The sequence below is a fragment of the Lipotes vexillifer genome, unplaced genomic scaffold (assembly GCF_000442215.2).
Source record: "Lipotes vexillifer unplaced genomic scaffold, Lipotes_vexillifer_v1.1 scaffold213, whole genome shotgun sequence".
NCBI classification, from domain to species: Eukaryota; Metazoa; Chordata; class Mammalia; order Artiodactyla; family Lipotidae; genus Lipotes; species Lipotes vexillifer.
The window spans coordinates 2,426,230-2,450,230 of NW_006780610.1; the positions used below are offsets into that span (position 1 = coordinate 2,426,230).

Below are 24,001 nucleotides of genomic sequence, written 5' to 3' on the forward strand. Positions count from 1 at the left end.
GGAAAACATGTAAAACTCAAGATTTCTGAATAACTGTATGCCATTTTTCAACAGGCCCTTTAAAAAATAGAGATGGCTGATACTTCCCTTTTACCGTATATTTTCAAGAGCAGCCTAAGAGTGATGCTCGATTTGTCACCCTGAGAATACTGCTATTATAATGAAGGTTCGGAAGAAGATGCAGGGAATCTGCCTAACAAAGAAGCAACAAAGAGCACACCAGCACACCCTAAGTCTAAGCAAAGGATAAGTTTCCTTACCTCTAATAATTTATATAATTCCTCAATTCTTCCTTTTTCTCTCTCCTTGGCCAGAATTTCTGTTTCTTTGAAGTGTATATATTGATTATAAAGTGCCTACAAAATTAATATTTGGTGAATGAATGCAAGCAACCAGTCTAATTTTTCATACCACCTCACCCAGGAGCCAGCAGCAACAAGCTCTGAGACTTACTCCCCAGAGTGAATTTACAAAAAACAATTTAAGTCCATGACTTTACCTTTAGTTCAACAGGGTTCTGGGGAAAAGATTTATCTGACATCAGTACTGTATGCTGTTTGATCCAGGGAATGAGGGAGTCCACTCGGCTTTGGTATTCTTGCCACCTGGAGTCTACTTCCTATTGCCAAAAGGTAGATATCACACACCTTCTGGTTAGCAGTATGCAAGACAAGCACAGGATGAAAGTAGCTCAGGCCATCCCAAACCACATAAAATCTTTTCCTCTAATTGCCTACACAGACACCGCCATTCAGTTTAATGCTCAGAGTCCCAGTTTCAAAGCTCCTCAAGGACTCTCAAGATGGGATTTAATTTCCTGACACCTAGAATAGCCTATGCTGGACACTGCAAAATTAGTGATATCTAGACTCATTCCCACAGACCAAGGACAATAACCATGTATAAAGATGATGTGCATTCAGTTTGCTCTGTTTAAAAGTACTCTGTATACCCTGAGTGCTTAAGAAACCTACTCTAATCAATACGTTCCACCCAAACAAATCATAGCCAGAAGGCATTTCAGGAGAGTGTTCTTTTACCGTAGCACTGATCCCTTCTCCACCCTCAGGGACTTTAGGGAAGGCATCATAAATAGAAGACACATAAGTGATTACAGACTTTTCATCTGGAGATGGCACATCCACATCTGAGAGACAAAAGGCAAGAAATTTCTTAGAACAAAGGAACCCGAGGGGGGAAGGAATAATGAATATATGTCAAACATCATCAACTTCAGTCAGCTCTCACCTTCTGCATCCAGTAACCGGGTGACACCCAGTCTTTCTGCTACTTCGAAAGCCTGTTCCAGATTCTCTCGGTTACTCTGGATCTGTACCCTCTCCATATCTACCAGGTCAGGTCTGTAAAAGTCCACCAAGGTATATGAAAGGCCCCCAGCTACATAGCACATGGGAGTTCACACAAAGAAACCCTCTTAAAAGTACTCAGAGCTGAAAAACACTGGATGAGTTAGAGAGAAAGCAAGAGGTTTAGAGGCGCACTAGTCCCATTTTTAATCACACTCCAGGAGCCCAGTGCTCCATAATTCTAAACTTACATAATAGTAGGTTTGTCGGATTTCAAGGGAAAGGTATCAACTTTCCCTATGAGTGTTTATGACCACTAAGAGTACAATAAATTTTGATTTTCGTCATTCAGAATTCCTATCTTCCTCACCCACTCCAAGCAAGTACCCCACTACAGGCCCTTTGCACTTGTTATCTCCTCTGAGTGAAACATGCTGAGCCTAGAGACCTGCATGGCCCACTACTCCTCATCCATGACTCTGCTCCAACATCTTCATCAGAGACCACCTCTGACCACCCTGTCCAAAATGCCACAAGCTCCATCATTCCCTTTCCCTCCACTGCACTCACCACTGTAAGACAGCATACACTTATTTGTTTATTGCCTATCTTCCCCACTGAAAAGTAAGCTCCACGAGGGCAAGAATTTAGCTGTTTTCTTCACTGCTATATGAGCCCAGTGCCTGGAATAACAGGAGTTCAATACATATTCCTTTCTAAAATAAATAAAATGAATCAGAGCCTGGATTGTTGGTTGAGGGGAAATGTGGCATTACAGCTGATTACAAACAAGAGATGAGAAGAAGCCTCTCCAGGCCCACTGAAACTCCACTGTATTTACCTGTATCGGTGAATAAGTGCATTGAACATCTTCCCATCACTCCAGCAGGAGGAAAAGTTGGTGCATTTGATTCCTGTGTAACCAGCTGTCACTTTCTGGGTCCACAGGAGCAGCTTCTCCTTAGCTGACATGTCCCCTGATTCTCCACTAATATAGATGTCAGAGATCTGCCAAAAGATAGGATATGAAGTAATTTAGTATAAATAAGATGAAGCCTTTTAACCTTCTCTTCATACATTATGGCTCTTAGAAGAAGAGGGAGATCCAAGGCTGGCAGCATTTCAAGATGACAACTCCAACATATATTCACCCTATTTGGTAGTCAAAGAAATGCAAAGTAAAATTTTGAGAGGTCACTTTTTTACCTGTCAAATTGAATCGCTTTTCTTTCTTTTTTTTTTAATGATACTACTCAGTATTGCAAAGAATATCTGAAATTGGGTATTCTCATACATTGCCACTGGTGAGAGTATAAAGGGCATAATTTCTCTAGAGGATGGTTTTTAATAAGTCTTAAAATACACATACACTTGATAGGAAGTCATCAGAGAAATGTGCAAAAAATTTTATACAAGAATGTTTATCAATACCAAAAAGCAAAGGCAACAAAGGCAAAACAAACAATTGGGACTACACCCAAGTAAAAGGCTTGTGCACAGCAAAGGAAACCATCAACAAAACAAAAAGGCAACCTACGGAATGGGAGAAAATATTTACAAATCATGTATCTGATAAAGGGTTAATATCCAAAATATACAAAGAATTCATTCAACTCAAAGCAAAAAAACAAACAATCAGATTTAAAATTGGGCAGAAGATCTGAATAGACATTTCTCTAAAGAAGACATACAAATGGCCATCAGGTGCACGAAAAGGTATTCAACATCACTAATCATTAGGGAAACTCAAATCAAAAGCATAATGAGTTATGACCTCACACCTATTAGAATGGCTGTCATCAGAAAGACAACATAACAAGTATTGGTAAAAATGTGGAGCAAAGGGAACACTCGTGCACTCTTGGTGGGATTATAAATTGATACAATCACTCTGGAAAAGACTATGAAGATTCCTCAAAAAATTAGAAACAGAACTATCATATGATCTAGAGACCTTACTTCTGGGTACATCCAAAGGAAATGAAAACAAGATATCGAAAAGATATCTGCACTCTCAATGTTCACTGCAGCATTATTCACAATAGCCAGGATATGGAAACAACCTAAGTGCCCAGCAAAAGCTGGGTATATACAATGGAATATTATTCAGCCATGAAAAAGGAAACCCCGTCATTTGTGACAACATGGATGAAACTTGAGGGCATTATGTTAAGTGAAATAAGCCAGACAAGGACAAATACTGCATGATATCACTTATATGTGGAATCTAAAAAAAAAGAAAAGAAAAAATGTCAAAGTCATAGAAACAGAGTAGAATAGTAGTTGCCAAGGGATAGTGGTGGGGGAAGTAGGGAGAGGATAGAAAAAGGGTATAAACTTTCAGCTATAAGTTGAATAAGGTCTGAGGATTTAATGTAAAAGACAGGTGACTACAGTTGATAACACTGTACTGTATAACTGAAATCTGTCAAGAGAGTAGAACTTAAATGTTCTCACACACAAAATAAAATGTGAGGTAATGGATGTGTTGGTAGTTAACTAGAGGTGGGAATCCTTTCTCAATATATACACAAAGGCACACCTGGGAGGTACCACAGGTTCAGTTCCAGACCACAGCAATAGAGGAGATATCAATCACGATAAAGTGAGTCACATACATGTTTTGGTTTCCCGGTACATATAAAAGTCACGTTTACACTATACTGTATTATCAATACATGCGCGATAGTACTATGTCTTAAAAAAACAATGTATACTCCTTAATTAAAAAATACTTCATTGCTAAAAAATGCTAACCATCATCTGGGCCTTCAGCAAGTTGTAATCTTTTTGCTGGTGGAGGGTTTGAAATATTACAAGAAGTGAGCAAATGCTGTTGGAAAAATGATGGCAGCAGTCTTGCTCAACGTGTGGTTGCCACAAACCATTTGTAAAAAATGCAGTATCTGTAAAGCACAATAAAACAAGGTCTGCCTGGGTATCAAATCACCATGATGTACACTTTAAATATGTCACAAGAATGCTTATCAAAATATGATAAATATTTTATAGCAAAAAGCTATAAAGAGCTTAAACTCTAACAAGGGATTGATTGGTTATAAATTATAGTACATATACATGGTAGAATTCTTTGTAGCACTTCAAAAGGTATGCTTTAGTAAAAAAAAAAAAAGAAATAACTGATGAGGAAAAATAAACAAATAAAATGAAATAAAATAAAATAAAAAAGGAAATGTGTTGTCAAATAAACTGGCTGCCTTTGCTAAGTCTTCCTCTAGTGTAAAAATACTCTGAGATATTTCTACCATATAAAGTTTGCTGGTTTTATTACCAATAAAAAATCTTATTTAAAGAAAAAAAAGATATGCTTTAGAAAATGTTAATAATAGGAAAATGATCACCATATTTTACAAAAAGAAAAAGAATACAAACAAAATAATATATAATAACACTGATTTTACATGAAAAATATACAATATATAGTTAAGTAATAGTCATATATATGCATAATGTATGTGATAGATGCATATATGTATGTGTATATACACCAAACTAGTAATCATAGTTATCTCTAAGTGGTAGCATTATAGATGATTTTTATATTTCTCAAATTTTCTACATTATGTATATTTTTATATTTAGAAAAAAGTTATTTTAAGAAACCTCCCAAAATCTAGCACAGGACCTACTTTGAAGAAATGTCAGTCTGAGAGAGGAGAAAAGTGCATGCCTTTGATTCCACACAAGCCTAGGGTTGAATCTCAAGTTCACCAACTACAAGCTGGACCTTGGTTATACCATCTGTAAAGTGGGAATCACACCTATTACCTTTTCAGGATAGCTGTGACAATCAACGATATTATACAGTGAAGTGCCCAGCCCAAACACGGGGCTAAGCTCGACAAAGTTCTCTTCTCTCTTCCTTGTATAAATGGTGGTTTTCCTTCAGTTACTGCTGTCTAACTCCCACAGCACTGTCAGTCTGTATCATCAATTAAATGCTATCTTGCATTACTGGCTATTATTTAATGTATTTTTATTATTTAATATCTCCCCAAGACTAGGTTTCCTGAGGTGCTGATACTACATCTTAACTATCAGAATGGTCTAAAATCATAGCAGCTGCTATGAAGGAGAGCTCCTCAACACAGGATATGTCCCAGCAGAAGCTGGGATGCATCTCTGAGACTCAGTGATCAAGGTCCTTCTGTATTGCACCTAGTGTTGTGCTGGTCATATGGTGGACACTTAACATGTTTCAATTAATAATCACTTGGTTAATAAACAAAAAAATAAAGAAATAAATGTATTTGGGGGTAAGACCCACCTAGAATCCTGAGACACATTACTTTATTGACAGCAAACTTACCTACCAAATAATGTATATAATGTATATAAGCAAACAAGCCAAGGACCCAATGATGGATTATGCTGCCCATAGCATCATCCTGTGAGTCCAGTGTAAACAGCCCCTCACCAGTACCAATTCTCTGCCAGTTCTCCTCAACAACATTTCTAGATATTTATTTCAGTGGCTAAATGCCCACCCACACTGACATATCCCAGTTCTTCCACTCTAGTGCTTCACATACATATTAAGGCAAAACATTGCTGGGAACAGGCGATAGATTTGTTGAAGTGAAAAGGGACAGAATTTGAATAAGCAAAATGAAATGTGAGTATTTGGGTTCTTTACCTCCCAAAAAAATTCCAGTTAGTTAATTGATATTGTATCTCCACAATATCACAGTCAATATCTCCGATGGCATCTCCTGTCTGCCAATCACAATATCTTTGTATATTGCATTGGAAACAGTTCAATGAACCGCTGTACTACAGATTTTCCACATAGCTGTAATGAGACAGGGAAATATTTAGATCCCTCAAGGGAAGGAAAAGTATCCTGTTTGGATTAGGGCCTTTCCTAGATTGTGAACTGGATGAGAAAAATGGGATTATCACCACAATCATCTCAATAATTAAATTTGGCTTTTGTCCATCTTTTCATGTAATATTCACATGTGATTGCACAGTGCTGTCCTTTGGGATATGCAAAAGCTTTTACCTTAATCTCCCAAATGGAGAATTCCAGATTCAGTGTCAGGGAGCTTTCTCCCTCATCTGGATGTTTAAAAGGAACCATTTGGAGAAAGAGCACAGCCTCATTACCATCTCAGAGACTAAACTCATCTACCTGAATTTTCTTTCAAGGTACACTTCCCATGGCTTGATTAATTCCTTCTCTGAAGCATTATCTAGAAACTGAGCAAGTTCCTAATAAGTCAGTAAGTTTTTACTGAATAACATCTCATCAGTGCTTCACACTATGTCAGCCACCATATGTTAGGACGAGAGAGAAGAACAACAAAAAAAAGTCAATCCCCATGGGACTGACTCATTCTGTTGTTATTTCTTGAGCAACACCTATGTTCTAGGAGCGTGTTCAAGTTCTTGGTATCTCAAGACAAGAGCACAACCCTGGGCCTCAAGCTCAAGCAATTTAGTAGGGGAGACAACATACCAATCAGAGAGATCAATGCTGTGATAGAGGTAAGCAAGTAACCCAAACTAGCAGTGTCGAGGAACTTTGCAGAGATGATAAGACAACATCTATGCTGAGTTTTAATATCTAAGAAGAGGGCTTCCCTGGTGGTGCAGTGGTTAAGAATCTGCCTGCCAATGCAGGGGACATGGGTTCGAGCCCTGGTCCGGGAAGATCCCACATGCCGCAAAGCAACTAAGCCCTTGCGCCACGACTACTGAGCCTGAGCTCTAGAGCCCGCGAGCCACAACTACTGAAGCCCACGTGACTAGAGCCCATGCTCCGCAACAAGAGAAGCCACCGCAATGAGAAGCCCGCGCACCACAACGAAGAGCAGCCCCTCCTCGCCGCAACTAGAGAAAGGCCACGGGCAGCAACAAAGACCCAATGCAGCCTAATTAATTAATTAATTAAAAATTAAAAATTAAAATTTCAGCATATTAAAAACAAAAGACATGAAAGCTCAAACTGGGAACTGATATAGTAGAGAAGATTAGAGAGATTATGGAGGGGTTGGAATACCAGGCTCAGGAGTTTGGACTTTGTTAAGTCTACATAAGTCTCAGGGAATGAACTAGATGTAATGAACTAACAGATACTTGATTCACATGTCCTGAAGTTTCTAGCTGACTTCATCCCGCTACAGTGAAGGCATCAGACTTTGAAAACTTCCATTCAAGAAACAGGTGAGGGCACAATGCAATAATTCATTACAAATGCCTGGCCAGAAGGATCTCATGGCAGCTGTGTTTATTACCTACAGAAGAGTTAGGTAAAGATCAGGGGTGCTCCTTTCAATATTCAAGTTCAGAGTCATGGAGTTCTCTCTAGGGCAGGGGTCCCCAACCCCCAGGCCGCAGACCAGTCCGCGGCTCGTTAGGAACCGGGCCGCACAGCAGGAGGTGAGCAGCAGGCCAGTGAGCGAAGCTTCATCTGCCGCTCCCCATCGCTCACATTTCGCATTACCACCTGAAACATCCCCACCCCCTCCCACACCCCTATCCATGGAAAAACTGTCTTCCACGAAACTGGTCTCTGGTGCCAAAAAGGTTGGGGACCGCTGCTCTAGGGAATACAATTAGAACGGAAATCCTAGGTCACAGACTACTGGCATTTTTAAATTCTCCTAAATACTGCCAAACTACTGTCAAATAACAATACCAATTTATACTTCTATCCACAAGGGTGTGAAGAGGTTTTTCCATCATTCTGCATTTTCACCTACACTCTGTATTTTCAAACTTTTTATTTTCTGCCAGTCTGAGGGGTATAAAATGGCATCCTGTTGTTGTTTTGAATTTTATATCTTTGATTACTAGTAAGAAAGACTCCTGTGTATGAGGCATTTGGGTTTTCTTTTTTTGTGAACTGCTTATTCCTGGGCTTTCCCCTATTTTTCTACTAGTGTGTTTACCTTTTTCTTGTTTATTTATAGGAATTATTTAAATAATAATATTAATAACAAACATCTATTGTGTTTTACTTGAATTTACTCATATAATTCTCACAAAACCCTACAGAGTACACACTATTCTTATCCTCAATTTACAAATGAGGAAACTGTGCCACAGAGAATTTAAGTAACTTGCCCCAAGGTACATGGCTACTAAGTAGTAGAGCTGGAATTCAAACTCAGCCAATCTGGCTCCACACTCTTAACCACGTCACCTATACTACACTTCATATATTCGGGACATTAATCCTTTTTCAGTATATGCACTATATAATTCTACCATTATTTTTCTTAACTTTCCATCTCAAGGAACTAGAAAAAGAATAACAAATGAAGCCAAAAGTTAGTAGAAGGAAGGAAATAACAAAGATTAGAGCAGAAATAAATGAAATAAAGACGAAAAAGACAATAGAGAAGATCAACACAACTAAGAGCTGGTTCTTTGAAAAGATAAAATTGACAAGCCTTTAGCTAGACTCACCAAGAAAAACAGAGGAGACAAATAAAATCAGAAATGAAAGAGGAGATGTTACAAGTGATACCACAGAAATACCAAGGATCATAAAAAGACTGCTATGAAAAATTACACACCAAGTTGGACAACCTAGAAGAAATGGATAAATTCCTAGAAATATACAACCTACAAAGACTGAATCATGATGAAATAGAAAATCTGAACAGACTGATTACTAGTAAGGAGATTGAATCAGTAATCAAAAACCTCCCAATGAGGGCTTCCCTGGTGGTGCAGCGGTTGAGATCTGCCTGCCGACGCAGGGGACACGGGTTTGTGCCCTGGTCCGGGAAGATCCCACATGCCACGGAGCAGCTGGGCCCATGAGCCATGGCCGCTGAGCCTGCGTGTCCGGAGCCTGTGCATCCGGAGCCTGTGCTCCGCAGTGGGAGAGGCCACAACAGTGAGAGGCCCACGTACTGCAAAAAACAAAAAACAAACAAACAAAAAACCTCCCAACGAACCAAAGTCCAGGACCAGACAGCTTCACTGATAGACTCTATCAAACATTCAAGGAATTAACACCAATACTTCTCAATCTCTTCCAAAAACAGAAGAGGAGGGAACTCTTCCAAACTCATTTTATGAGGCCAGCATTACCTTGATAACAAAACCAGACAAAGACACCACAAGAAAAGAAAATTACAGGCAATATTCCCAATGAACATAGATGCAAAAATCCTTAAAAAAAAATATTAGCAAACCAAATTCAACAATACATTAAAAGGATCGCATACCATGATCAAGTAGGATTTATTCCAGGTATGCAAGGATGGTTCAACATCCATAAATCAGTCAATGTGATATAGCACACATTAACAAAAGGAAGAATAAAAATCGTATTATCATCTCAACAGATACAGAAAAAGCACTTGATAAAATTCAACAGCCATTTATAAAAACTCTCAACAAAGCAGGTATAGAGGAAATGTATTTCATCATAATAAAGGACAGAGCTGACATAATACTCAGTGATGGAAAGATGAAAGCCTTTTCTCTTATAAGATCAGGAACAAGACAAGAATGCCCACTCTCTCCACTTTTATTCAGCATAATATTGGAAATCCTGGCCAGAGCAATTAGGCAAGGAAAAGAAATAAAAGGCATCCAAATTGGAAAGGAAGAAGTAAAACTGCCACTATTTGCAGATGACAGGATATTATATACAGAAAACCCTAAAGACTCCTAAAGACATCAAAAAACTATTGGAATAAACAAATTCAATAAGCTTGCAAGATACAAAATGAATATGCAAAAATCTATTGCATTTTTATACACTAATAACAAACTATCAGAAAGAGAAATAAAGAAAACAATCCCATTTATAATTGCATCAAAAAGAATAAAACACCTAGGAATAAATTTAACCAAGCAGGTGAAAGACCTGTATATAGAAAACTAAAAGACATTAATGAAAGAAATTTCAGACACAAATAAATGGAAGGAAATTCTGTGCTCATAGACTAGAAGAATCATTACTGTTAAAATGTCCATACTACTCAAAGCAATCTACAGATTCAGTACAATCCCTATCAAAATTCCAATGGTATTTTTCAAAGAAATAAAACAAATAATCCCAAAATTTGTATGGAACCACACACACACACACATACACACACACACACACACACACACACACACTGATTAATCAAAGCAATCTTGAGAAAAGAACAAATCCGGAGGCACCATGCTCCCTGATTTCCAACATTACAAAGCTGTAGTAATAAAACAGTATGATATTTGGTTTATGGAACTGAAGTGAAAACCCAGAAATAAACCCATGCATATGTGTTCAATTAATTTACAAAAAAGGAGCCAAAAATACACAATGGGGGAAGGACAGTCTCTTCCATAAATGGTGTTGGGAAAACGAGACAGCCACATGCAAAAGAATGAAACTCAACCACTGTTTTACACCATACCCAAAAATTAATGCAAAGTGGATTAAAGACTTGACCATAAGACCTAAAATCATAAAATTCCTGGAAGAAAACATAGGCAGCAATCTCCTTGACATAGATCTTGGCAATGATGTATTTAATCTGACACCAAAAGCAAAAGCAAAAATAAACAAGTGGGACTACACCATAGTAAAAAGCTTCTACACAGCAAAGGAAACCATCAACAAAATGAAAAAGTAACCCACTGAATGGGAGAACATATTTGCTCATCATACATCTGATAAGAAGTTAACATCCAAAATCCAGAAAGAATTTATACAACTCAACAGCAAAAACACAAACAATCCAATTTAAAAATGGGGAGAAGATCTGAATAGACATTTTTCCAAAGAAGTCATACAGATGGCCAACAGGTACATCAAAAGATGCTCAACATCACTAATCATCAGGGGAATGCAAACCCAAGCCACAATGAGATACTGCCTCAAACCTATAAGAATGGCTCTTATCAAAAAAGACAAGAAATAACATATACTGGCAAGGATGTTGAGAAAAGCGAACCCTTGTGCACTGTTGGTAGGAATGTAAATTGGTGTAGCCACTCTGGAAAACAGTATGGAGGTTCCCCAAAAACTTAAAAATGGAACTACCATACAGTCCAGCAATTCTACTCCTGGGTACTTATCCAAAGAAAATGAGAACACTAACTTGAAAAGATATATGCACCTTCACTACAGCTTTGTTTACAATAGCTAAGATATGGAAACAACTGAAGTATCCATCAATGGATGAATGGATAAAGGAATTGTGGCACATATACACAATGGAATAGTATTCAGCCATTAAAAAGAATGAAATCCTGCCATTTGCGACAGCATGGCTGGATCTCGAGGGCATTATGCTAAATGAAATAAGTCAGACAGAGAAAGACAAATACTGTACAATCCTTCTTATACATGGAATCTTTAAAAAAAAAAGCTCATAGATAACAGAACAGATTGGTGGTTGCCACAGGTACATGTGGGGATAACATTTTTTAAAAAGATAATAATAAACACATTACATGTTAACATAAATAACAATTTGACAAAAAATACATTTTCCAAAAGAAATTAGTGAGAAGAGCAACAAAAAGCAAATCAAAACCCAGAAAAACAACTTTCCATTTGAAACGGAAAATATCAAATACATACAAAAAAAGGCAGAATGGTATTATGAACTCCTATGTACCCATCACCCAGTTTCAACCATATCAACTCATAGCTAATCTTGTTTCATCTACACTCCACCCACTTCACCCCACCCCTATTATTAGGAAGCAAATCCCACACTATCATTTCCTCCAAAAACACGTCAGTATGTATCTCTAAAAGGACTCTTTTTTTTTTTTTTAAACACAGCCACAACACCATTGTTACACCTGAAAAATAATGAATCTTTGGTAATATTTTTAATTAAGTAAAATTTTTTGAAAGGAACTTCTCTCGTGGCACAGTGGTTAAGAATCCGCCTGCCAATGCACGGGACACGGGTTTGAACCCTGGTCCGGGAAGATCCCACATGCCGCAGAGCAACTAAGCCCGTGTGTCAAAACTACTGAGCCTGCGCTCTAGAGCCCACAAGCCACAACTACTGAGCCCATGCGGCACAACTACTGAAGCCCATGCGGCACAACTACTGAAGCCCATGCGCCTAGAGCCCACGCTCTGCAACAAGAGAAGCCACCGCAATGAGAAGCCCGTGCACGGCAACGCAGAGTAGCCCCCACTTGCTGCAAGTAGAGAAAGCCCGCAGGCAGCAACAAAGACCCAACGCAGCCAAAAATTAATTAATTAATTAACTAAAAAAAATTTTTTTTTAAGAAAATTCCTTTCTTAAATGAAGCTCTAACTGTAACTTTAACTGCTACATTCCTCCAATAGTATCATCTGGTTAATTTTGCTTTCTTCTTGTAATACAAAGCCAATATTAGTAAAACTACTTTCCCTATAATGAAAGAGGAGAAATGGGAAAGGGATACTTATAACTGAAAAGGCTCAGCCCAGAAAATAATATACCAACTGATTTCTTTCTCATCATTCCTAGCCCCAGAGTTATCTGACTATTCACCTGAAATCTAAGGATTTGTGGCAAGGGCAATGGTATACAGCCAATTCTCCATCAACAGAATCCACTAACAATTGGCAGTGGAGCCAAGACAGAGAAAAGAAAGGGATTTTCAACAATTTTCCTTGTTCCATTAAGCCAGGTATTACGGCTATTGATGGCAGCTGGGAGTAGGGAGTCCTCCTGAGAGATGGAATGGACTAGCGAAGGCCTTTGTCTGACATCAAAGTACAACTGCTGTTAACTCGCTCCCATCCGGCTCCAAATCCGAGTCTACTTATTCTGAAAACCATTTTTGTCCCCTGGCCCCTGTCATCCTGTTTCTCTTGTTAACTGTTTCCTGTCAAGAGAAGAATCAACTCTACCAGGTGAACAGAAAAGCAGACCATCTGTCTTCTATTACCTAAACCCGGCACTCAGCAAGCATCAGAATCAGCTCCCATTTCTCTCTATCCTGAAAAGAAACAATCCCACTGCCAAGTTTCTGTGCAGCCGGAGCCTGGCCCCACTCCCATCACCAGGCCCTGGAGTGATCAACGGGAGAGACAAGGCGGCCTGAGTTATGCCAAGGACAGACACCACTCTGAAGCTCGAACTGTTTCTGCAGAAGGTTACAATCCTGACATGTTAAAGACAAAACAAAATGAGCACCAACAAACAAACAAAAAAATCAACCCTGTTGAAGTGCCTGCTGCCCGTCTCCGTGAAGGAGCTGGTGTGTGACCAGCAGCGGTGGGCTCTTCTGACCCCCGTGTCCTCCCAGGGCTCTCACTCCAGTCAGATGCTCTCGCCTTATGGTTCAATCCACATTTCACAGGAGGTCTGCAGTGTCAAAACACACTGCCCTGTCTCTCAGGCTGCCACTGTCCCCAGGCCCCAGGCCGTGTGAACAGCCTGCCAGGGAGGGGGCAGCTCCCTGAAGACAATGCCTTCAGAGACCAAAGAGGGTTTGAGGCCCCTGTGACCTTAAGGACTTTCATCCTGAAGGGATTTCACACTTATCTTGAGAAGTCACTTCTTATCTGTCATACAGAATGGTCAGTCTGTGGTCCCTGCATCACCTGATGGACACAGAGCCTCAGAGACGTGTCACCCTTCTGAGCTGACTCCGGGCCACCTAGTTTTTCTGCCTGGGCCATCACTGAGTAGTCTGGTTTTGTCTGCTCTCAAGGGGTAGCTGGGACGGGATGTAGAGCCTGGCTGCCCAGAAAACGCCACACACCAGTATGATTCTCATACTGAACAGCCCAAGAATCACACTGCTGTTGATTCTGTTAAACTACAGATCATAGTCTACTCCCACCAATCTTTTCTTGGAGACTCCTCACAGAGTTGTCCAGAACCTTCCCGCTCCAGGGTGGAGATCCCACATCAAAAGCACCACAGTCACTTATGGGCCATTATCTAGAACTGATTTCCACTAGGAGTCCCTTCACATTTTACACTCCAAACTTTCTGAAAGTCTCACAGCCAATTATGAGCATGTAAATCCTAAATCATCGTGATGCCTCCACAGCTTCACTTTAACCCCAGGAGTATCAAAGGAGCGGTCAGTTCAGCAGTTGGTTCTGCCGCAATTACTCTCCATCTGTTCTGTACAAAGATAAAGGCTAACTTTAACATCCCCTCTTATCCGATGAACCTCAAATACACCCCACCCCCCAGCAGCCTCACTGCCTCCCTTCCCACTTTAACACACACGCACACGCACACGCACACGCACACGCACACACATTTTTATATGGAAAAGCCCAAGGATGCCTCCTGCCCAACCGCATAACAAATATTTTTCAATGGCCATCTTTTCCTCCAACTGTTTGGAATCTCCAAACTCTATAATAACAAAGGGCACTGAAATGGGCCTATCCATGGGGGAAATTCATCACCCAAAAGGTCATTTTAAGCACAGATCAGCTTAAAATTTACATCTCTCCTCAGCCTCATACTGTTGATGATTAGCAGGGCACCTGTAGGTGGGCCACACTGTCTGCTCTGCAGACATCAGGGCAGCTGCCCACAGCCTAACAAGGAAAATGCCATGCTCCATCTTCCACCTCTTGCCGCTCTGGGAGCCTAAGTTTTTATTTCTTCTGCTGCAGAGACTGACATGCCAATAAAAGTTCTTCAGTCACTGATGAATTATAACTTTAGTCACCTACACAATCACACCCCTATGTGACAGACCAGACCCTGTGCCACCCAAGGTCTTGCTGAGTCTCCTTCCCTCTCAGTGTTCAGAGCTCTTGAATTCTCACTTGCTCCTTGACCCCTCAGAGCACCCACCACCTAAAACTACCACCACCCCCACTTATGTCTGAATATATATCTCACAAACAAAAACATGTTAGAGCCATAAACAAGTCCAATCAGAAAACAAACTGTTTCTAGCCTTGAACTTTCAAACTGCCCTAACTCCCTCTCTCCCCCCTCCCCCCAGCTCTGGACTAAACTCCGGATAAATCCATGCCCCTCTCCTCTAATGCTGGAATTAGGAGCCAAAGGAGGACTAGCCTCTCCACCTAAACACATATTGAATGGGTGTTGTCATTAGCAGTGTCCCCACGGGGGGGAATTACATCAGCTCCAATACGAACATTATTCTCCAGGGGAGAAGAGCAAGCGCACGGAAGTCAGTGCCTCACCCCTCACCCCTTCCACACTCATTTTGGAGTCAGCTAGGCCTCCCCATCACCTCCGTGCCATACCACAACCTCCTACAGCAGGGATGCTGATAAACAGACCTGCTGAGAGTTAAGTATTACCTAGCACTGCACGTGGAGAGATAACCCCACCAGAGAGCTCGAGCAATTATGCGGCATGGTTACCCAGAGTCAGGGATCCCCCAGAGACAACAAGATAGTTTCAAGCATCAAGGGGCAGACCTGAAATAGATTTTGCTTGCCAAGCGCAGCAGTCGCTAACTACTAGTACTTGACTAACAGGTAAAGTTTGAGAAGCAGCACTAAGCTCCTCACTGCTCGCCACATTCCACTTTCATAAGTTTGAGGCCAGTAATACAAACCGCTGTTTACCCCTTGAACATGCCCACCTACCTCCTTCAGACCCCCTAAGGGGGTGGGGCTTGCCTCCAAAGAAAGGGTGCCATCCTCTTCTGAGAAGGACGTGGAGCTCTTTTCAGGCTCTGTATCTTTAGGCTGGACCCCTCGTAAGTGCAGCCCATCGCTGCCATAGCCAGAGGAGGAGGGCAAGATGCTCTCAGTCAGGCCACTGATGGATAAATCACTCTGAGAAGCAGGCAGTCTGGGAACCTGGGGGGGCACTCGACCCACGTGGGCAGGCTCTGTGTAGCTCTGGCCTCTCGACTGGGCCGGGAGTGATGAAGGAGAACGTTCCACAATCCAGGCACCTGTCTGAGGGGCACTTAAAATACCCTTGGTTCCTCCCCCTACACTCCACCCGTCGGAAAGATGGTCTTGATTTCCTGTGTCGGTGGGGCAGTCTGTCCTGGGGAAAGTGCTGCTCCCAAATCCAAGCTGAATATCTTTCTCCACTGCAGTCCCTCCATGCAAAGGCAGCAGCACAGCCCTGCTGCTGCAGGATGCTGTCCTCGGAAATTCCACCAGTTGGCTCACTGACTTCTCACAGCTCCTTTCTGCGGGGTTATCCAGCAGGTGAGCGATGACAGTCATCCCCTCTTCCAGGGAATCCCAGACCCCTCTGGCAACTGATGACTCATTCTCTAACAAAAGCTGAGCAGTCTGGATCTCCTCCTGGAATCTCTCCTTCACCTGCACGATCATTCCCTGATCTCCCACCCCTGAGTCGGGGGCCGAGTCCCCAGGCAGTAAAATGTCTGTGGGGGGTGGCTCTACCCCTCCCACTCCTTCCTCCCTTTGGAGACTCACTGTTAACTTCGTCAGGGTTTCCGTCTCTTCGATGACTCCAGTTCCTTGCAAGGGTTCTTCCTCACGAGGGACCTCTGGAGTAGGGGTTTTCTTCCCCCTCCGCTTCCTTTTGAACCGAACCCTTTTCTTAGGAGATATGGGAGTCTTCTCAGGAACAGCTATTGAATCTTTCGGCTCCTTAACGCAGCCCAGCGAATTTCCCATTGCTTTCCTCTCCTAATCTCAGCAAAAACGCAGCTAAGCCAGTCCTGGGATCCCAGAGAAATCCCAACCTTGGCTTCATCGGATTAGATGCACATTTAAAAACATGCACTATGCCGGCGATCCCTCCAATTCTTCCTCCCTCCCCGCCTCTCTCTGTCTCTTCCAGCCGCTGCCGATTCAGACAGCCATCTTACAGGCTCAGAGCTGCAACAAGACAAATTCAAAGCATCTCACTGCAGTTCAGAAATCACTTGACCTAAAAGCAGACAGAAACCGGATTGGCTACAGCTTCCTCTCTCCAAATATGAGGTAATTGGAGCACTGCCTTCAGAAACACAAACAGAAAGCAAAAAGGAGCTAGAAACCAGGGGAGGGGAGGAATTAGGGAGGACAGGAAGGAGGGAGGGAATGTAAGAGTAAATGGAAAAGGGAGGGGGAAAGAAAAGAGGCCCTGGGAGAAGGTAACGTGAAGGAAGGAGGAGGAGAAAGGGGAAAAGCAAGCCAGCGGCTGGTACCAACCAGGAAGGGAAGGGCCAAGAGGAACCAGGGCCGGAGACTATGGCCCCCAAACTGTGAAGTGAAACTGATTTCAATTGCTGCACCAAGATGTCCAAAAGAAAATATCAAGCAGGATTAACATACTCTCGATTTTTTCAGGTCAGAAACAATAAAATTATAACCAGAAGAGAGAACAGAGAGTAATCCTCATAGTTACAAAAAGAAACACAAGCTTTAAAGATCTAGTCTCCTGTAGCATTTATTTCCCTACTTTTGAGAGAGAGAGAGACATCTGTTAATTCTGCTGGCCAATGACACACAGAGGAAAAACCCGGAAATCGGCTTTGAGTACAGTATATGGATGCTCGGTAAAAAGGATACAACTTCCATATACAACAGAGAAGCAGCGTTTCTGCCGAACAATACTTGACACGAATGTCCAACAGTAATTACTGCTGCTACTGACAGCTAACATGTTTTTAGCATTTGTCATGTGCCACACCCCATGCTAAGCTATAGATTGTCTCATTTAATTCCCACAGTAACCAAATGAAGTCAAAACTATTATTTTACACTTTGCAGATAAAGAAACTGAGGTTCAAGAAAGTGGATTCCTTTGCTCAAGGCTACACAAAGTGGCAAAGCCAGAACATGAACCCCTGTTTAAGACTTTGAACTTTAAACCCTTGTTACACTGCCTTCTACCTGCAGCAGGGATGGAAGTCTGTACTCAGTTAAGTAAAACAGGAAGATACTCCACTGTTTTGAATTGGCAACTAGACTCACATGGACCAAGGGCCGAAACAAAAAGATAACTGTTGCTCTTTGGGAGTAACAGAGGAAGTCACTAAAATGAGGCCCAGATGGTTTTTACTCAAATTGCAGCAGGGCAGGAAGTCTGAATTAAAGGTCTAAAAAGTTGATGGGACATCCCTGGTGGTGCAGTGGATAAGACTCTGTGCTCCCAATGCAGGGGGCCCAGGTTTGATCCCTGGTCAGGGAATTAGATCCTATATGCATGCTGTAACTAAGAGTTCTCATGCCACAACTAAGGAGCTCGCGAGCCACAACTAAGACCTGGTGCAACCAAATAAATTACTTAAATAAATATTTTTTAAAATAATTACAGGAATTACTTTAAAGCTCATCTTTAAAAAAAAAAGTCTAAAGTTGGATTCAAAAACCACCCTGTTGTGCCAGTGGGATTTGCCCACCCCAGTTTTTTTAGTATAGTGTGTGACAGGTGAGGTAACAGCACAATCCAAAGGGCTCCAAATGGAGGGGAAGGACAGAGCTTATATGTGTTTCCCCCTGGTCAAATCTATTTATTCTATACCGAAAGGATCCAGACCACACTGCAGAGAGAAATAGTCGGCCTGGCTCTACGTAAGCCTACCCACCTCTCCTGGAGAACTGAAAAATGCCCGCCACCAAAGGAAAGCAATAAGAACCCCTAAGCAACAGCTTTTCCACAGCACTTCTGAGACCCTACTGATGCCCCATCTGCCTCACAATTGCAGGAGGTGTTCTTTCTCCCCTAAACCTTTACAAAGGCTGACTGTGAAGCTGTAGCACCATCTGATGGCCATTGTACACCACAGCAAGAAACAAGACAAGGAGGTTAGCGTGAGAGAGAAACTCAGTCAGACTCCAGAAAAATCACTTAATCGGCAAAAAATATGATGTTACAATATAATTCTCCAGGCAGGCACCAGGCCTCTACTCCTTCAACAAAGAGCGCTGGAACTATGGAACTTCTCAGATGTACACCCCAAGGCTCAAGCTTGAATTCTGCTCATGAAATACAAGCAAACTGAATTCCTGAAAACGATCAACTCAGGGGCAAGAGAGACAGCCTCTGGATATGACTGCTGCTGCTGCAGTTTTCTCTGACAGACGGGCCTGACAGAGCCAAGAGAAATGAAAACATACATCCACACAAATATTCAAATCAACATTATTTATAATAGCCAAAAAATGAAAACAACCCAAATGTCCATCAACTGCTGAATAAACAAAATATATGGCATATCCATACAACAGAATACTCCTCAGCAATAAAGGAATTAAGTACTCATATATGCTACAACATAGATGAACCTCAAGAATATTACGTTAAGTGAAAGAAGCTAGACACAAAAGAGCACATATTGTAAGATTCCATTTAAATGAAATGTCTGGAATAGGCAAATCTGTAAAAACAAAAAACATATTAGTGGTTGCCTAAGGCTGGGGATGGGAATGGAGAATAACTATAAATAGACAAGAAGGACCTTAGTGGGATGATGAAAATGTTCTAAAATTGGATTATGGTGATGGTTATACAACTCATAAAGATCACTGAATTACACAATGAAAATGCGTCAATTTTATGGTACATAAATTATACCTCAATAAAGTTGTTTTTAAAACAGAATGTATTCTCTTAAACAAACAATAGAATGATAACCAAAAGATGTTTTAAAACAATTAGCTAACTATATAGAAAGGGAAGAAACAGGATGGAGGGGGCAGAGATGAAAGCTAGACTTCACTGAACACACCTTGTGTTCACTTTTTAAAATTTCCCTTTGGAACAATGTATATGGTCTATAAAATATAAAATAAAATTGAAAGGGAAAGAAACAATCCCTAAAAACTGAAGGAATATAAAAACAAATGAACTTAATTGTATATTGAATTAATGGCTTAACAACACAGACAGAAGTTACTTCAAATGACTATAAAACAAAATTATTTGTACGTCCTTAGGAGATAAACACTAAGGACAAAAATAACTGCAAAGAAATCACAAATTTTTCAGTAATCGTGTTGTTAATAATAACAGTCATTGTTATTTTGATTCAAATATATTACATATAATATATACGACTTTCTATATATGCTATAATATATATATGATTTTATGTATGCGTGCATCTGTGTGCTTGTGTGTGTATGAAAAAGGGAAAAAGTAATGTTACTTAGCATCAAGATTTTCAGCATAAGAAAAAAAAGAATACAAACATAAAGTCAAAGAAGTTGAATAAAACTCTGTAATTCTAAGTTTGAATTAGAAACATCATTATAAATTCTTAATTTTTTTTAAAAGAGAAAAATACAAGTGTTAGCTAGTTCTGTCCACAGAAAATGCCTAGAGACAGTGACCAACCCGGCAGCACTCAGATTGTTGTCAACAAAGAATTTCAGTTCCTTGGAGAAATTGCTAATCCCAGGCCTGAAACAGGAAATATACAAAAAAAATCTGGAACAGCTCTTCACACAAGAAATAAAGGACATTGTCAAAGACTATGGGCATCATGACAAAGGACTCAGAGTCAACTTGAAAAAAGTCATTGGCCAAAGATGGAGCTGAGTATTAGGAAAAATGACAGCTGTATTTGATTAGAACACATTGAAGTCTGTTAAAAATCCATGAGTCACACTGATACTAAAGGAAAATAAATATCAACAAAGAAACTTTCATTGGTCTTTGGAGAAACTTAGAGAATCAACTAATTATTCTGAAAACTGGTAAAACAGAGGGAAAGATGAAAGCATTTATCTTTGTATCTTGCCTTTCCTATAGGAGCTATCTCTCAGGGTAATGGATAAGTAAAATTCTACTTTACAAAAGAATTATAGAATTTTGAGTATCACCATTTTGCAACTTCTAATGAAATAATGGAACTAGCAATGACAAACAGTAGCTGCTAAAGTTTTAGGTGAAGAGCTAACAGTGAGTGGATCTACAATGGATGGATCAGGCTGATAACACCTGAACTCACTAACCAAGCTTAACATCACGAACAGACGGACAACAGACATTATGTGCCTTCTGATGTGTAGCAATAAAAGTACACAACTCGGGACTTCCCTGGCAGTGCAATGCAGGGGACACAGGTTCAATCCCTGGCCCGGGAAGATCCCACATGCCACAGAGCAACTAAGCCCGTGCGCCACAACTACTGAGCCCGCTTACTGCAACTACTGAAGCCCATGCGCCTAGAGCCCATGCTCCGCAACAAGAGAAGCCACGGCAATAAGAAGCCCACACACCGCAACGAAGAGTAGCCCCCGCTCGCCACAACTAGAGAAAGCCCAAGCACAGCAATGAAGACCCAACACAGCCAAAAAAAAAAAGTATACAACTCAACATCACCATCCTTGCCTGCCCCCTCACACAACAAAAAACGGAAACTGAGTATGATCCAGCCTCAGGTCTAAAACACCAGTTTACAGGCAATACAAGAGAGGGATGGAAGATGCTGTTAGAAAACATCCCAGAGATGCCACCAGCATGTTTACATAAATTGCATAGGACAAAAGACCTGATTTATTCAACAAACCAAAAGGGGAGAAAAAGAGGAGGGAAAAATTTAATACATGTGTGGACTTTGTTTGGATTCTGATTCAAACAAGCCATTTTTTAAATGAGATAACTGGGGAAATCTGAACAATGCTCAGATATTCAATGATTTTAAGAAATTACTGATTTTTACAGTGTTATAACACTGTGGTTTGCTTAAATGAAGAGGCTTTAAGAGATACACACTGAAATATTTACAGATGAAATTATATGATGTCTGGGACTCCTTTCAAAATAACCTGCTGGGGGGTTTGAGGAGTGGATCAGGATATAGACAAAATAACACTGGCCATGAGTTACTAACTGTAGGGCTAGGTGATGGGTACATGGTGGTTCTATACTATTTTCTCTACTTTTATATATGTTTGAAATTTTTCATAACAAATTTTTAAAGAGAGAGTAAGAGAGAACATTTTCCTGAGGCAGTGTTCAGGTAAGGAACATTACCGCCATCTCCTCTGTCCCAGGAAAATTTTAATTAGCCAGTTCAATTTTCATTCCTTGACCCATGAATTTCCCTTTTGTTGAATTTAGTTGCAGTCAGGAGAAACAAAGACCCAGTGGACAGCTTCCTCTTACCTCACACCTATGAGGAATAACATTGGTCTCTCAAAGTGAAGGCAGGTCTGTGGTGAAATACAAACAACCAACAAAGTTTCTCTAAAAATCTCCTCTGTTCATAAGGGTGCCAAGAGGGTAACTCTATGAAAGCTCAGCAAAGTTCTTGTTCCCACCCTGCCAAGGCACACTGCCAAGTTCATGTTCGTGGTTATCCCTATATCCGAAGCATGCCTGAGGACACCCTGTGGTTCCACAAAAACACACGTTACCTCCACACTTTCCTAAGCCTACTTATGCTGCAGATTGCCAGCACTGGTTCCAAACCAGAGCCCCAAGAAATAAACCCTGAGCTCTCAGAATTTCCCAGATTCTCAGGAATTCTGGGACACCTGCTGTTCTGCCTTCACCCAGCAGGTGGCGCTGACTCCCCAAGTGGGACATCACAGTAGCCACAGCCCTGGGAGTCACTGCCTTGAGATACTTATATTAGCCTTCTTTTCCCACCTGCTCAAGAAGTGCTCCCTGGGGACTTTCCTGGTGGCGCAGTGGTAAAGAATCTGCCTGCCAATGCAGGGGACACGGGTTCGAGCCCTGGTCCGGGAAGATCCCACATGCCACAGAGCAACTAAAAGCCCACACCACAACTACTGAGACCGCGCCCACGCGCCACAACTACTGAAGTCCATGCGCCACAACTACTGAAGTCCATGCCTTAAGCCCGTGCTCCACAAGAGATGCCACCGCAATGAGAAGCCCACACACCACAACCAAGAGTAGCAAGAGTAGCCCCGCTCTCCACAACTAGAGAAAGCCCACGCGCAGCAACGAAGACCTAACGCAGCCAAAAATAAATAATTTAAAAAAAAAAAAAAGAAGAAGTGCTCCCTGTAATCGATCAGCCTTGTGTACAACTGTTGGGTATAGGAGAACTGTCTGAGAAATAGTTTTGTTTAGTTGAGCTAACGTGATTCAAGATGGTCTACTTATAAAAATAGGGCTGTGATTTTCCAATAGCAATCCAGACTTGAAAAGGATTTACCTTCTTAGGGGGGACCAAAAGGAAGGCTGTGTGACCATGTGAACACTACCAACATGCCACTGGTTTTGGGTGTGAGATGCTACAAGGTTGTGATTATAAACACATATACAAACCCAGAGACCAAGGTGCTTGCTATGAACTGACTGTTTGTGTCCCCTCGAAATTCATATATTGAAGCCCTAACCCTGATGTGATGGTATCTGGAGGTGGGGCTTTTGGCAAGTAATTAGGTTTAGATGAGGTCATGAGAGTGGAGCCCTCATAATGGGATTGATGTCCTTATAAAAAGATGAAGGGACACAAGATCTCTTTCTCTGCATGCATGCCCCAAGGAAAGGTCATGCAAGGGCGTAACTAGGAAAAGGGCCCTCACCAAGGAGCCAACCATGCTAGCACTCTGATCTTAAGACTTCCAGCCTCCAGAACTGTGAGAAATGAATGTTTGTTGTTTAAGCCACCCAGCCTATGGTGTTTCATTATAACAGCCCGAAATGACTAAGACAGTGCTACAATTAACTAGGCTTGTTTAAGATCATTAGAGATGAGGAAAAGTCTACAACAAAGAAGGATTATAAGGCTTCGCTCCACCCTTCTAGAGCATCAAATCCAACATCTCTCCCCACCCCTCACATTCTGAGTCCCTGAAGAGCCAGTTTTGACTCAGCTGAGCAGACTTTTAATAACCAGACTGCCAATGAAAG

General features: G+C 41.2%; 1 protein-coding gene across 1 annotated transcript in view; it reads right to left on the reverse strand.

Annotated features, from left to right (window-relative positions):
* MACF1 (microtubule actin crosslinking factor 1) overlaps positions 1-24,001 on the reverse strand; it is a 350,964-nt gene that overhangs the window by 180,526 nt on the left and 146,437 nt on the right. The window contains exons 6-10 of the mRNA XM_007453778.1: positions 2,149-2,315; positions 1,249-1,361; positions 1,041-1,147; positions 500-619; positions 261-356 (exon numbers count right to left, since the gene is read on the reverse strand). Of these exons, the coding sequence (XP_007453840.1) occupies positions 261-356; positions 500-619; positions 1,041-1,147; positions 1,249-1,361; positions 2,149-2,315 (603 nt within the window). The remainder of the gene's footprint in view (positions 1-260; positions 357-499; positions 620-1,040; positions 1,148-1,248; positions 1,362-2,148; positions 2,316-24,001) is intronic.